At 48.5% G+C, this 13,481-nt stretch overlaps 1 protein-coding gene across 1 annotated transcript in view; it reads right to left on the minus strand.

Moving 5' to 3' along the window:
• LOC148540651 (piezo-type mechanosensitive ion channel component 2-like) overlaps nucleotides 1-13,481 on the minus strand; it is a 149,597-nt gene that overhangs the window by 81,750 nt on the left and 54,366 nt on the right. The window contains exons 15-19 of the mRNA XM_088442911.1: nucleotides 7,671-7,828; nucleotides 6,306-6,486; nucleotides 4,773-4,795; nucleotides 3,713-3,811; nucleotides 2,274-2,474 (exon numbers count right to left, since the gene is read on the minus strand). Coding sequence (XP_088299037.1) covers nucleotides 2,274-2,474; nucleotides 3,713-3,811; nucleotides 4,773-4,795; nucleotides 6,306-6,486; nucleotides 7,671-7,828 — 662 coding nt within the window. The remainder of the gene's footprint in view (nucleotides 1-2,273; nucleotides 2,475-3,712; nucleotides 3,812-4,772; nucleotides 4,796-6,305; nucleotides 6,487-7,670; nucleotides 7,829-13,481) is intronic.

Genomic DNA, 13,481 nt, shown 5'->3' on the forward strand with positions numbered 1-13,481 from the left:
GGTGTAAATGATGTGGGGCAAGTATGTGGAGATGTAAATTATGTGAAACAGGTATGTGGAGGTGTAAATGATGTGAGACAGGTATGTGGAGGCGTAAATGATGTGAGACAGGTATGTGGAAGTGTAAATTATGTGGGACAGGGATGTGGAGGTGTAAATGATGTAGGACAGGCACAGTATGTGAAGGTCTAAATGATGTGGGACAGGTATGTGGAGGTGTAATGATGTGGGACAGGTATGTGGAGGTGTAAATGATGTGGGACAGGTTTGTGGAGGTATAAATGTTGTGGGACAGGTATGTGGAGGTGTAAATGATGGTACAGGTATGTGAAGGTGTAAATGATGTGGGACAGGTATGTGAAGATGTAAATGATGTGGAGCAGGTATGTGGAGGTATAAATGATGTGGGACAGGTATGTGGAGGTGTAAATTATGTGAGCCAGGTATGTGGAAGTGTAAATGATGTGGGACAGTTAGGGGGAGGTGTGAATGATGTGGGACAGGTATGTGGAGGTGTAAATGATGTGGGACAGGTACGTGGAGGTGTAAATGATGTAGGACAGGTATGGGGAGGTGTAAATGATGTGGGACAGGTTTGTGGAGGTGTAAATGATGTAGGACAGGTATGGGGAGGTGTGAAAGATGTGGGACAGGTATGTGGAGGTGTAAATGATGTGGGACAGGACATGGAGGTGTAAATGATGAGCGACCGGTATGTGGAGGTGTAAATGATGTGGGACAGGTATGTGGAGGTGTAAATGATGTGGGACAGGTAGGGGGAGGTGTGAATGATGTGGGATAGGTATGTGGAGGTGTAAATGATGTAGGACAGGTATGTGGAAGTGTAAATGATGTGGGACAGGTAGGGGGAGGTGTGAATGATGTGGGATAGGTATGTGGAGGTGTAAATGATGTGGGACAGGTACGTGGAGGTGTAAATGATATAGGACAGGTATGGGGAGGTGTAAATGATGTGGGACAGGTTTGTGGAGGTGTAAATGATGCAGGACAGGTATGGGGAGGTGTGAAAGATGTGGGACAGGTATGTGGAGGCGTAAATGATGTGGGACAGGCACGTGGAGGTGTAAATGATGAGCGACCGGTATGTGGAGGTGTAAATGATGTGGGACAGGTATGTGAAGGTGTAAATGATGTAAGACAGGTATGGGGAGGTGTAAATAATGAGGGACAGGTATGTGGATGTGTAAATGATGTGGGACAGGTATGTGGAGGTGTAAATGGTGTGGGACAGGGATGTGAGGTGGAGGTGTATTGATGGGAGAGGGGTTTTTGAACGTGCAGATGAGAGGTAAAAGTGTTTATTTCAACTTTTAATAAACTACTTTGCAGACATTTTTCTGTACCCCAAAATGCTGGGAAGACTTTAATTTGATGAAAAAAACTTGCTTGCTATTATTTTTCAACTATAAAAAACTTGCCATTTGACACCTTTTAAAAACCTCCTGCACTTTCCTCATGGGCCACTAACAGCCTTCTATATGGTCTTGCTATCTCAGTTGTAACTTTTTCGTGGTCCAAGATGCTTTCCCCACTTTTTCATGCACTTCTTTCAGGTTGCTTTTTGTAGTCACCACAAATTTCCATTTCCATGTATGTGAGTTTCATGAAACAAACTTGCATTCTTAAACTCGCACCTAATAGGATTGAGCCCTAACTATCAACCTAACATGGATGAACTAAATGAAAAAGCAGCCTCTCAAGACCCTAATGCTGGCAAGTGAGGCACTACTGAGCCCCGTTGCTGGCAATGACCACATAATGACATCCTCTCAGCAGCACTTAAGGGGGAGAAGTCTGGTATATTATAGCCACAGGTCCGAGTGTGGCTACTGTATAGCCGGCAGCATCTGCACGGGTTTGCATTCTCTAGTCTGTAGTGGTAGTGATCAAGTCCCACTCTGGAGCTCAGAACGAAAGAAATGGGCCAGTGGCAGTAAGAAGCGCCTTTGGCACTTCAGCCCCTGTATTTGAATAAGAGAAACTCTCAGACAGCAATAGCTTTTAGAGCAGCACAATAGTAAGACAAGAAATAAAGAATTAATTGAATACACTGAAACACATTAAAAATCAATTCTGCTCCTGCAGAGACTTGAAAAAACTGCTGACTCTCCGGCTATAGAATATTTAGGAGGAGAAGTTCAGACCTCATACATACCTCTACACCCCTTTGTTCCAATGTCCCCGAATGAATGTCAAAGGGAAAAAACTTGAGGATCATAAAAGTGTAAAATTGTCCTGACCCAAAAACTCACCTCCAGCCCAAACTTGTAGTAAAAATAATTGACATAATATTTGCAGCAGCTGACAAGTCCATCATCAAGATCTTTCCGGGTGATATTGTCAAAGATGCTCCCAGTGATGGGGATGGTGAGTTTGTTGTGCACCCGGTAATATAGCTGGTGGCGATATACTGTTACCTGAATAGCCATCAGTGCCAGAACAGTCAGATGGTTCTGTGGTTAGGGAGAAACAGACCTCAATGTACTTATCACTGTATTGTATTACAGTAAAATGTATTAATGTATACCTGTCCCTCCCTTCTATATGTGTATCAGCTGCCTCAGTGATGTCAATTGTACCTAGTCAATAGGCTGAATAATGGTGCTTTCCACAAAATGACTACCTAAGATGCAAAGAGCAAAACAGGCCCTCCGTGATGGAAAGAAATGTTTGGAGCCACCATGCTCTTTGTTGTTTCAAAGGATTCCTAGATTTCCATCAAGGCACATCGGCAGGGCCATAACTAGGGTAGTGCGGCTTGTGCCATGGCACAGGGCACTGCAGGACAAGGGGAGCTGTTTGGGCCTGTCAATTTTCTGTTTATTATCATTCTCACTTGTAGCTTCCTCTTATTTCATCCCCAGCATCTCCTGGCCTCCCCTATCTCTTCTCTATGAGGCCATTCCTCTTTTTTGGGTGCATTATGTCCCTATTTGAAAAATGCTCTTTCTGGCACAGGGCACCAAAAAGTCTAGTTACAGTTCTGCATATCGGTATATGGAGCAAAATGGCCACCTTTATGGAGACACAGCACAGGCAGAGGGAATGACTTGAGCAGGGTAAAGGCAACCATTTTAATGTAGAGAGAGATGCACCAGAGAGCAAAATGAGATTACTGAAATGAGATAAAGGGGTGGAAAAGCCAGATTATCAGGGTTTTGACTTTTAAGTGAGCTTCCTCGCAAACAAATGAAGTACACTCTTACAAAACCCAGGCGTTTTGCTCTGCACATCAATTGTGTTCATAAATTACTGCCAGTGTGTGGAGATGACGGAATACATAATCCCGGCAGCGCCAGTCCGACGTGGAAGGAAATCCCAATCGTGCTTAAGGTAAGTATTATCTAACCCCCGGGGGTGCCTAACCCTAACCCTCCCTCCCCTAACGTAAACCTAACCTCCGCGGGGGGTGCCTAAGTCTCCCCCGGAACCCTAAACCTAAAACCGCGGCTGTCCGCGAACGGTGCCCCGGCCTTCGATCGGGATGCCTGGCGCCGGTCTCCCGGCGTAGGTTAATTAACCCTCGCCGAGATTCTCTAGTGGAGATGCCGGCGGTCAGCATAGCGACCGCCGGCATCAAAGACGCATACCGAGATGACAGGTACATATTAATTACACTCAGAGAGTAACAGAGTGCACATAGGGAATACTATACATATTACATAAGCATACATATTTAGCAGTGTGTTACCTGGAGGCAGGGTAAAACACTATCTGCACATTTTCGCAGACCCCCACACCAAAAAGCAGGGTCCACAGGAGCAACATACAGTACAGATTTCTGTAGCAACTCATCTGCAATTGGACTGTAGAGGCTTCCATTGCGATATAGGCCCTGAGTGATGGAGCAAAAGACAAAACATTTTTTTTATGAAACCAAAGACTAATGAAACACACAGCAAGTCACTGAGAGAGACACTTTTTAGTATGTGTATTTAAAATGGTTGAGAAATGTTTTGTGACCTGTCATGGCAAGTGAGGATTATGTAGCATACAACTAGACAGTTAATAGTGATTGTTTTCATTGTTTTAAAATTGAATATTTTTATTAGAATTTTTGTTTCAAATATATAATTTGTACAGTAATAGAAAATTGTAAAAAATAATATATATATATATATATATATACACATGATGTGTATATATATATATATATATATACATCATGTATCATATATCATGTGTATATATATATATATACACATGATATATATATATACACATGATGTGTATTAACTAGGCATAAAAGCTTTTCACGTCTAGGTAAGCCATGTCTGAAACACGCTGTGGAGGTACCAATCCCTGTTGTGTGAGGCAGAGTACATACATCCCAATACTTACCGCAAATTGGGACACATGTATAGATTGTGGGAGTCTTATAAGATCAGTGATGCCCATAATCAGGCTGATTGGAAGGTATGAAGTTGACTGATAACTTTGGCTTAAATGGTTGAATTCTAGATATACTCTGCAGTCCCAGCTCAGAGGTCCCTGGAGTAGGTCTATGGGGGAGTATCTCATAAAGGGCAGGATGCATCAAGCCCAAAATGTGGTCGAAACTCAGAAAACTGCAGGTTTCTGATGTCTGACCGCAAATCCCCATATGCATCAAGCTCCAGAAAGCAAAACCATAATTTTGTCATTATTAGTCAGAATGGAGTATGCATATATGTATCTGCCTCTACTCCTAAAATGCTACCTTCCTACAATGACAACACAGATCCCATCCATCTCACATTCCACAAACAAACATGTAAGTATATTACGGATTTATCTGCAGTTCACACTGGATGTTGAGGAAAAAATAGAACTACATTTTGAGAAGTCACTGGTTTATAATCAATCTGACTTTTCAGCAATTCCTGACATTTCGCACCTACAGTACACATAAACACAAGCAAATGAATGTGATTTTGTCAAAGGTTAAAATCTTTATCACTAGTATAACAACTAATACTAACATATAGAACTTAGAAGAATAGAGTATTTCCAGATCCCTGTTTGTCTGAACCTATAGACATAGCATGCTACCAATGTTTATTTCAATACTTTTTACAACTGCCTTTAAAATAATGTAGACTTTCATTTGTACAAATTACATGGTTTAAAGCAGGCTTGTCCAACCTGCGGCCTGCGGGCCGCATGCGGCCCAGGTCGGCTCGTAATGCGGCCCCCATACCTCTCAAGTGTCCCGGATTCAGCGGGACATTCACGATATGTCCCGCTGTTCCGGGATTGCTCACTGTAGTCCCGGCACCCCCAGACCACGCCCCCACGCTCTCCTTCATTCACTGTGCCGCCAGCGTAATCACCAGTGGCGGGCTGGGCCGGGGGGCAGGGTGCCATGTGCCCCCCGGGCCGCAGCGTCATGCGGGCCGCGGGCCGGTGCAGTCTGTGTCACTGTGACACAGACTGCACCGCGTGTGTAGCGCTGACCGGACGGAGTCCAGTCAGCGCTACACAGCACAAACACACAGCCGCCGGAGCCGGCAGCTTTGTGTTTGCTGTAATCAGCAGCCGCTGAGAGTCTATCAGACTCTCAGCGGCTGCCGCTGCTCCCACTGTGGGAGCCATCTTCCGGCTCCCGCAGTGAATAATGGGAGAGCCGTCGTCATGACGACGTCTCTCCCATAATGCAAAGCGGCCAGAGGAGCCGGTGGAAGCGTCGGGACCAGGAGCGGGAGTTTCAGGTAAGTGTTTTTTTTTTTTTTTTTATTAAGTCTCTCTCTACTAGGGGGGGGATTACTATGGGGGCACTACCAAGGGGGGGTTACTATGGGGGCACTACCAAGGGGGGGATTACTATGGGGGCACTACCAAGGGGGGGGATTACTATGGGGGCACTACCAAGGGGGGGATTACTATGGGGGCACTACCAGGGGGGGATTACTATGGGGGCACTACCAGGGGGGGGATTTCTATGGTGGCACTACCAGGGGGGGATTACTACTGGGGGCACTACCAGGGGGGTGGATTACTATGGGGGCACTACAAGGGGGGGGACTACTACTACTGGGGGCACTACAAGGGGGGGACTACTACTACGTTACTGTTATTTTATTTTATGTGCGGCCCAAACCAAGTTTTCATCTTCTAATGTGGCCCAGGGAAGGTGAAAGGTTGGACACCCCAGGTTTAAAGTTTAAATAGCACCTAATACAACATAATGTATACATATAACATAACTTGAGGCTCCATTTTGTTTCTTACCCAAGCCCTTCTCCTTTCTATCCGAACTGAAAAAACAATGTGTTATTCTGTGTGAAAATATGTCAGGGAGACACTCACTTCAGTGCAGTTGGAGGAATACTCTAGCGGTTTCACAAACTTCAACTGATACATCATTTTGCAAATGACCATTATACAGGACCACACGGTAGAAATATTTGAAGCATATGGACGGATGTGTGCGTATGGCAAAGAAAACACCCAGGGCATGAAGAAGAGGCAGTTCATAAGGGAGACCTGGGAACACAAAAGGCAGTGTGAGAAATGTCAAAGATGGTTAATAAAACTGCGCATCTAAATTTGTTCTGCGATTGTGTACACACAAAATTGGGACTCATGCGCGTTACAACTCAGACGCATGCGGAGACTAATAAACATTGGCCATTTGCGTGAATATCGGTATATCGTCTTACTCAGAATCAGGCCCATTGTGGCCTGAACCAATATTGATAAGAATGCAACATATCAATTAATTAAAACCAGTGATATCACTGTTGCATGACAACATGTACTCTTTCAAGTGACAAGTGTTTGAATAAAGTATTATTATGTGACTTTATAATCATTCCATTTAGGTTTCTCTACTTTGTTGCTTTTAACCCTGTGTCAGGCGCACCTCTGGGACTCCCAGGTTAGGGCGCAGTGCGCCTGACAGGCGTCTGTTATAAAATCGTCATTAGCACCTAATTAACTCAATTCTAACATTCTTACAGTGATCAGTGACCTTCATTAGGATGCACAAAGAGAAAATATATGGAAATCTGATTCACAAAACCACATTTCTTAACCTTAAAGCAAGTAAAACAAAAAATACTAAATTTTAAGAGGAGCAGTGTGCCTAAGAGGCCACCCTGGACAAACCTACATATTTCCGCAAAATACCCACAACCTTTGTAATTTTCATTCATAAAATGAGCAAAATACACAAAATTGTGAGAAAATAAAAAGAAATACGTACCTTCAAAAGTCGGACGAGTTTGGGCGCAATGAGCCTGAGAGGCCATGAAGGTCACTACTGCACTCCATGCAGGCAGCGGGAAAACTGACTAGGGGGGTTTCAAACAGCACCTAGAGATAGGAAGGTACTAGGAGGGGCAGGCCCCTGCGCCCCCTTGCGGCGGAGAGGTGAGCGAGAACAGCTTTGTGGCGCCTGTCAGGCCAGCTGCACCTGACGCAGGGTTAAACAGGTTTAAACAGGAGTTACTCTAAAAGAAAATTCCACTTAATATGTGAAAATGCCTGGCAGGAGTGTGAAGAGTGCAGCCCTAACACGGGACTCTACTGCCTTTCTCAGTAAATAACATTTGTAGGCTGGAATTTACTTTAGGATATTCCACCAAAAATGTAATTTTTAGTCATCTTTAATACAATGATGGTGTAGCTGTTGATGTCTTTATAAAATAATGCTTGCTTAATAATACCTCTTGAACTGCGATCCAAATGACTATAGTGGACACAATCTTGATGATGTGCAGTTCCAGTAGCCTCCACAACAGTACTTGGACATTATGGATAAACTGCAGCAGAGTCAGCAGCAGGGACATTAATTTGTCAACCACAAGAAGCCATGGGTTGTTATCTGGAAAAGATTGAGATATGTTATTCCCTAATATCACTGATTTACCTATGAAATCCAAGGGTTTCAGGTCCATTTAGGCTGCTTCCTCATAGGGCGCGTGTATGCTTTGCATGGGACAAGAACTCATCTGCAACATATAGTCACCAGACTCACGTAAAAACAGTGCAGGTAATTGGAGAGTGTAAGGGGACCTGGATAAGAAATGTTACTCTGCATTGTCTGGTCCCCCATGCATTTTGGTGTTGTGCAATAGCCAATCTTTAATGTAGATTACTTAGTAACCATACCCGCTTTCCAGGCATTCGATGAAGTCCCATGTTAGCCAACTTGGAGATTTTTTATGCAAGTTAATTCATTTTTTATTTTACTTTTAATATTTTTTAGGTGAAACCTTTCAAGCTAGAATGACCAACTACTTGAGCTCACAACAACTATTTTAATGACTACATGACTGACTAATTCACAAATGAGCACCCTGCTCTGATGGCAGCCATGTAGCATGTTCTGTCATGCTGGAACAGTGTAGAAATCACTGACAGCTTTTACTTCCAGGAACCATCTGATAACACATACTTACAAATGTGGATTTCCTATATGAAGTACAGGCCAAATTAGGGGACAAGGTAAACTATCCCTGCCTCACAATATCAATCACATCTTACCTATAAATAAAACAAATCTAATCATAACTCAAAGCATTTTGCACAAAGCTGTAAAAAATCAGTGAAACATCTTTAAAAACTAAAATCAGTGATTTCTACTTCAGGGTCCATAGGGTATCCACAGGATACCTTGGGGGTATAGGTGTGACGTCAGTCGCAGGGCACCAAAGAGTTAAGCTTTCAGCCTCCCAGGATGCACTAGGTCCCCCTCCTATACCCCGCCCCCAGGCCAAGGCACCTCAGTTTAGTTTGGTGCCCGGCCGGAGTCGGGTGCACCTGTTGGAGTGGGGGCTAGAAGAGCCCCTGAAGCTTATTCTTCATGCAGCTGTGGCTGCACATCTGGATGAACAGCATGGACAGTCAGTCCTGACGTCCATGCTGTCTTCCCTACACCCCGCCGGTACCAGAACGCCGGTACTGATCCGGGGATGCTGGTGGGCATCTGGGGTCACAGCTAGCGGTGACCCCAGATGTTCCGGACCATGGCCGGATTCAAGGGGGACAGAGGTAAGCAGCGGGGTCCCGCGGTGGGTCCCCGCTGATCACATGGTCCTAAGTCCCCAGGCAGGGGGCTCCCTGGGGACTGGCTGCAGCGTGGAGCCAGGCGACCAACCTGCGCTTCCACTACCCCCTGGGACAGCGGACCGCAGCAGAGCGGTAGCGCTGCGGCGTCCCAGGGGTTAAATGCATGCCAGGGGAGCGCGCCTTCCCTGTCTCACAGCCGGCGCCTCCCCCGCTGCACACAGCCCTCTCTGCACTGTGCTGACTGGTCCTGTGGCAGCGCTCCTCCCCCAGGCCAGCCTCCTCTCTGCTCCTCGGCGGCCATCTTCTCCAGAACGCATGGTGAACGCTGCTGGAAGCGCTGGACGGAAGCATCGTGGTCTGGGTCCCCCCGCATACCTCTCCTCCGCTGTGGTGAGGTATGTGTATGCAGCGCTGTGTCCTACCAGGCCCTGTGTCTGTGTAGTTGAGTGATCAGCGCTGTTAGTGCAGGAATTGTTATTTCTCTGCATTGTATGTGACTGTGCTAGCGCTGCCTGTAACTTTTCTTCTCTAAACTGTCAGCTTTATTACTGTCCCTGTTTTTCTGCTAAAGCCCTTGCGGTGCGGTGCTGCAGGGTGGTCTCTCGCCTATTTAATACTTAATTGGTGAGAGAGGTCACATACGTGGTGCCATCATGTCTGAAAGTGATTTTCCCCTCCGGCTACAGTGTACCACGTGCAAAGTACCGTTAGCGGAGGGGGAGGGTAGCGCGGAGGGCCTTTGCCGGCAGTGTTGTCCATGGCGCGGCCTATTACGGTTACAGCACCGGTACAGGAGCCGCCCTGGGCTTGTTTCGCTCAGGCGTTAACAGCTTTAGTGGGCCAGTTAGCTCCGCAGCCCGCGTTTACTCCGATGGGTTTGTCCCAGCAGTCTGTGGTGTCGTCACCCATGCAGGGGTTCCCACGACAATTGGTGGTACCCCACAGTCTCCCTATTCCCCGCTCCCGGGTTCTCAGGAGCCAGCGTGGGTTAACTCCCTGACGAGTTCTTTACAGCACTTGTCGGATGTATTGCAAGGGGAGTCTGTGATGCGGCCTCATAAAAGGCCGGTGGCGTCTCTGTCCGCTCCTTATGAGGATGACGAAGGGACGTCTGATGATGGGGAGATTCTGGATCCTTACGATCAGGAACCTTTCCATACTAAGGACGCTGATGCTAAGTCCAAAGTATATATTCCTGGACTTATTCGGGCGGTCCGCACAGCCTTGGTGATTGAGGACGAAGTTCCCCCAGCGGCTAAATCTAAGTATGCCTTTTTCAAAGATGTGAAGGGCGATGCCACAGTCTTTCCTCTTTCGGGTCAGTTGGTGGACCATTTAGAGGAGGCGTGGAAACAACCTGGCAAAAGATACCAGCCGCAGAGACGCCTGGCGGTGGCTTATCCGTTCGCGGATAATTATTTTGCTAAGTGTGAATCCCCTCCACAGGTGGATTCTCACGTGACCCGTCTTGTCCGTAGTGCCACATTGCCGATGCCATCCATGTCCTCCCTTAAGGATGCTACGGACCGCAAGGTAGAAATCTGCCTGAAGTCCGCTTATTCCCTTGCAGGGGGGGCAGCACGGCCGGCTATGGCCATTTGCTGGGTTGCCAGAGCGATGGAGCGCTGGGCGGATTCATTAGAGGCTTCTTTTGAATCCGACTGTCCGGCCGAACAAGCGGAGTTGATTGGCAATCTCCGTGATTCGGCCACCTACATCAACGAGGCGGCTCTAGACATTAGTACTCTGGTGTCTAGAATTTCTTCAGCAGCGGTAGCTGCTCGTCGCACCTTGTGGCTGCGATCCTGGAAGGCGGACGCAGATCCAAGAAAGGTCTGGAAGCGTTGCCGTTTACCGGAGAAGTTCTCTTCGGTCCGGATCTGGATAAGATTGTGGCCACGCTGGCGGCAGCCAAATCTGCTTGTCTCCCGTCGGCCGCTGCTCCTTCTGGTTCTGGACCATCGTCCTTTCGGTCATCTAGGGCCCAGGGCAGGCCCAAACCACAGTCGTTTCCTCGACAGGCTGGCCCTAAGAAATCGGGCAAGCCCCGGAAACAGGCATGGAGTACCAGACGTCCGGCCCCCAAGCTAGATGACAAGCCTGCGGCCTGACGGTCCGGGTCTCCCCTTGGGGGATCCCAGGGTGGGAGGCCGCCTGCTGCAGTTCTCCCGGTGTTGGTCGTTCACTACGACAGACACTTGGGTTCTGGAGGTGGTCTCTCACGGGTACGCCCTCTCCTTCCGGCACAGACCCCCGGCTCGATTCTTCACCACGGGTCTACCATCAGACCGGAACAAGGCTACGGAGCTGCGGAAGGTATTGCACACTATGCTCCAGGCTGGAGTTATAGTGCCTGTTCCATTCTCCCAGAGGGGCCAGGGTTTCTATTCAAATCTATTTTTGGTACAGAAACCCAATGGGTCATATCGTCCGATTCTCAACCTCAAAGCACTCAACAAGTCTTTGCGGGTCCCGAAGTTTCGGATGGAGACCCTACGGTCCATCATTCTGGCGCTGGAACCTGGGGACTACATGGTGTCATTGGACATACAGGACGCTATGGCGGTCATGGCGGCTTCTCTGCGGCTGCAAGGAGTCCGCATGTTGCCGTACTTGGACGACCTGTTATTGGTGGCAGGATCTCCAGAGCTCCTGTTACACCACTTGGACCTGACCATTGCACTGCTGCAACGGCACGGCTGGCTAATTAACTGGCAGAAGTCCACTCTAATCCCGTCTCGGAGGATTCTGCATCTTGGAGCCTTATTGGACTCGGGACAGCAAAGGATCTTCGTGACGGAGGACAAGATCTCTGCTTTACAGTCAAGGGTGCGCAGTTGTCTGCACAGCCGCCGGGTGTCCTTACACTCGGCGATGAGGTTACTGGGCTCCATGGTGTCGGTGTTCGACATGGTGGAATACGCCCAGTTTCACTCTAGACCTCTGCAGCACCTGATCCTGTCCAAGTGGAACGGGCTGCCTCAGTCTCTGAAGTTCCAGACGATTGTGCTCACCCCGGAGGTTCGCCTGTCCCTTGCGTGGTGGTTAAAGATGACCCACCTCAACAAGGGACGTCCGTTCTGGGTTCCAAATTGGGTCCTGTTGACAACGGATGCCAGTCTTCGAGGCTGGGGAGCAGTTTCGGGTCCACACTTGTTCCAGGGCAGGTGGACACCGACAGAAGCGGAGCTTCCAATAAATATCTTGGAACTCCGTGCGGTCTTCAATGCTCTCCTGCAGGCACAGCGGTTTCTCCAGGGTCACCCGGTGCAGGTCCAGTCGGACAATGCTACCACCGTGGCCTACATAAACAGGCAAGGAGGAACTCGCAGTCGGGCGGCTCTCGTAGAGGTCTCTCGGATCCTGGTTTGGGCGGAGCGCAATCTTCCGGCCATATCAGCGGTCTTCATCCCGGGAGTGCTAAATTGGGAGGCGGACTTTCTAAGTCGCCAGGACGTTCATCCAGGGGAATGGTCCCTGCACCCGGACGTTTTTCAACTACTGGTGGACAGGTGGGGTCTTCCAGAAATCGACCTCATGGCGTCCCGGCACAACAACAAGTTGCCGGTGTACGGGTCTCGCACAAGAGACGAAGGGGCGTCTCTGGTGGATGCTCTGTCCGTCCGGTGGACGTTCAGGTTCGCATACCTGTTCCCTCCGGTCTCCCTTCTTCCACGGGTAATCCGGAAATTCAAACAGGAAGGAGGGACGCTCCTGTTGATAGCTCCCGCGTGGCCCAGACGGCACTGGTTCTCAGACCTTCAGGGTCTGTCCGTGGACAGTCCTCTGCGGTTGCCGCTACGACCGGACCTTCTGTCTCAGGGTCCTTGTCTTCACCCGGACCTGACTCGGCTGTCTTTGGCGGCGTGGCTGTTGAGACGGCCATGCTGAGGTCCTGGGGGTTTGCCAGCTCTATGCTGTGTACCATGTTACGAGCTCGGAAACCGTCTTCCGCGAGGATATACCATCGCGTGTGGCATACGTTCTTCCAGTGGTGTCGACCGAGAGGTTATGCACCGCGGGAGTTTCGTCTGTCTCGGATTCTCGCCTTCCTGCAAGCGGGACTAGATCATGGGCTTCGCCTTGCTTCTTTGAAGGTACAGGTTTCGGCCCTATCTGTCTGGTTTCACCGTAGGATTGCTACAATCCCGGATGTGCGCACCTTTATGCAAGGTGTTCTCCGTATTCAGCCGCCCTTTGTTCCACCTGTGGCGCCTTGGGATTTGGCTGTGGTCCTGAGGACTCTCCAAGGACCGCCGTTTGAACCACTGGGCTCAGTGGATATTAAATGGCTAACAGCTAAGACTGTTTTCCTTCTGGCCGTTGCTTCAGCCAGACGTGTTTCTGAGTTAGGGGCTCTTTCTTGTAGACCCCCTTTCTTGGTTTTTTTCATGGGAACAGGGCAGTGCTCCGCACTCGGCCCGAGTTTCTCCCCAAAGTTGTTTCCCAGTTTCAGGTTAACGAGG

The sequence above is a fragment of the Taudactylus pleione genome, unplaced genomic scaffold (assembly GCF_031769625.1).
Source record: "Taudactylus pleione unplaced genomic scaffold, aTauple2 ptg000018l, whole genome shotgun sequence".
Classification (NCBI taxonomy): Eukaryota; Metazoa; Chordata; class Amphibia; order Anura; family Myobatrachidae; genus Taudactylus; species Taudactylus pleione.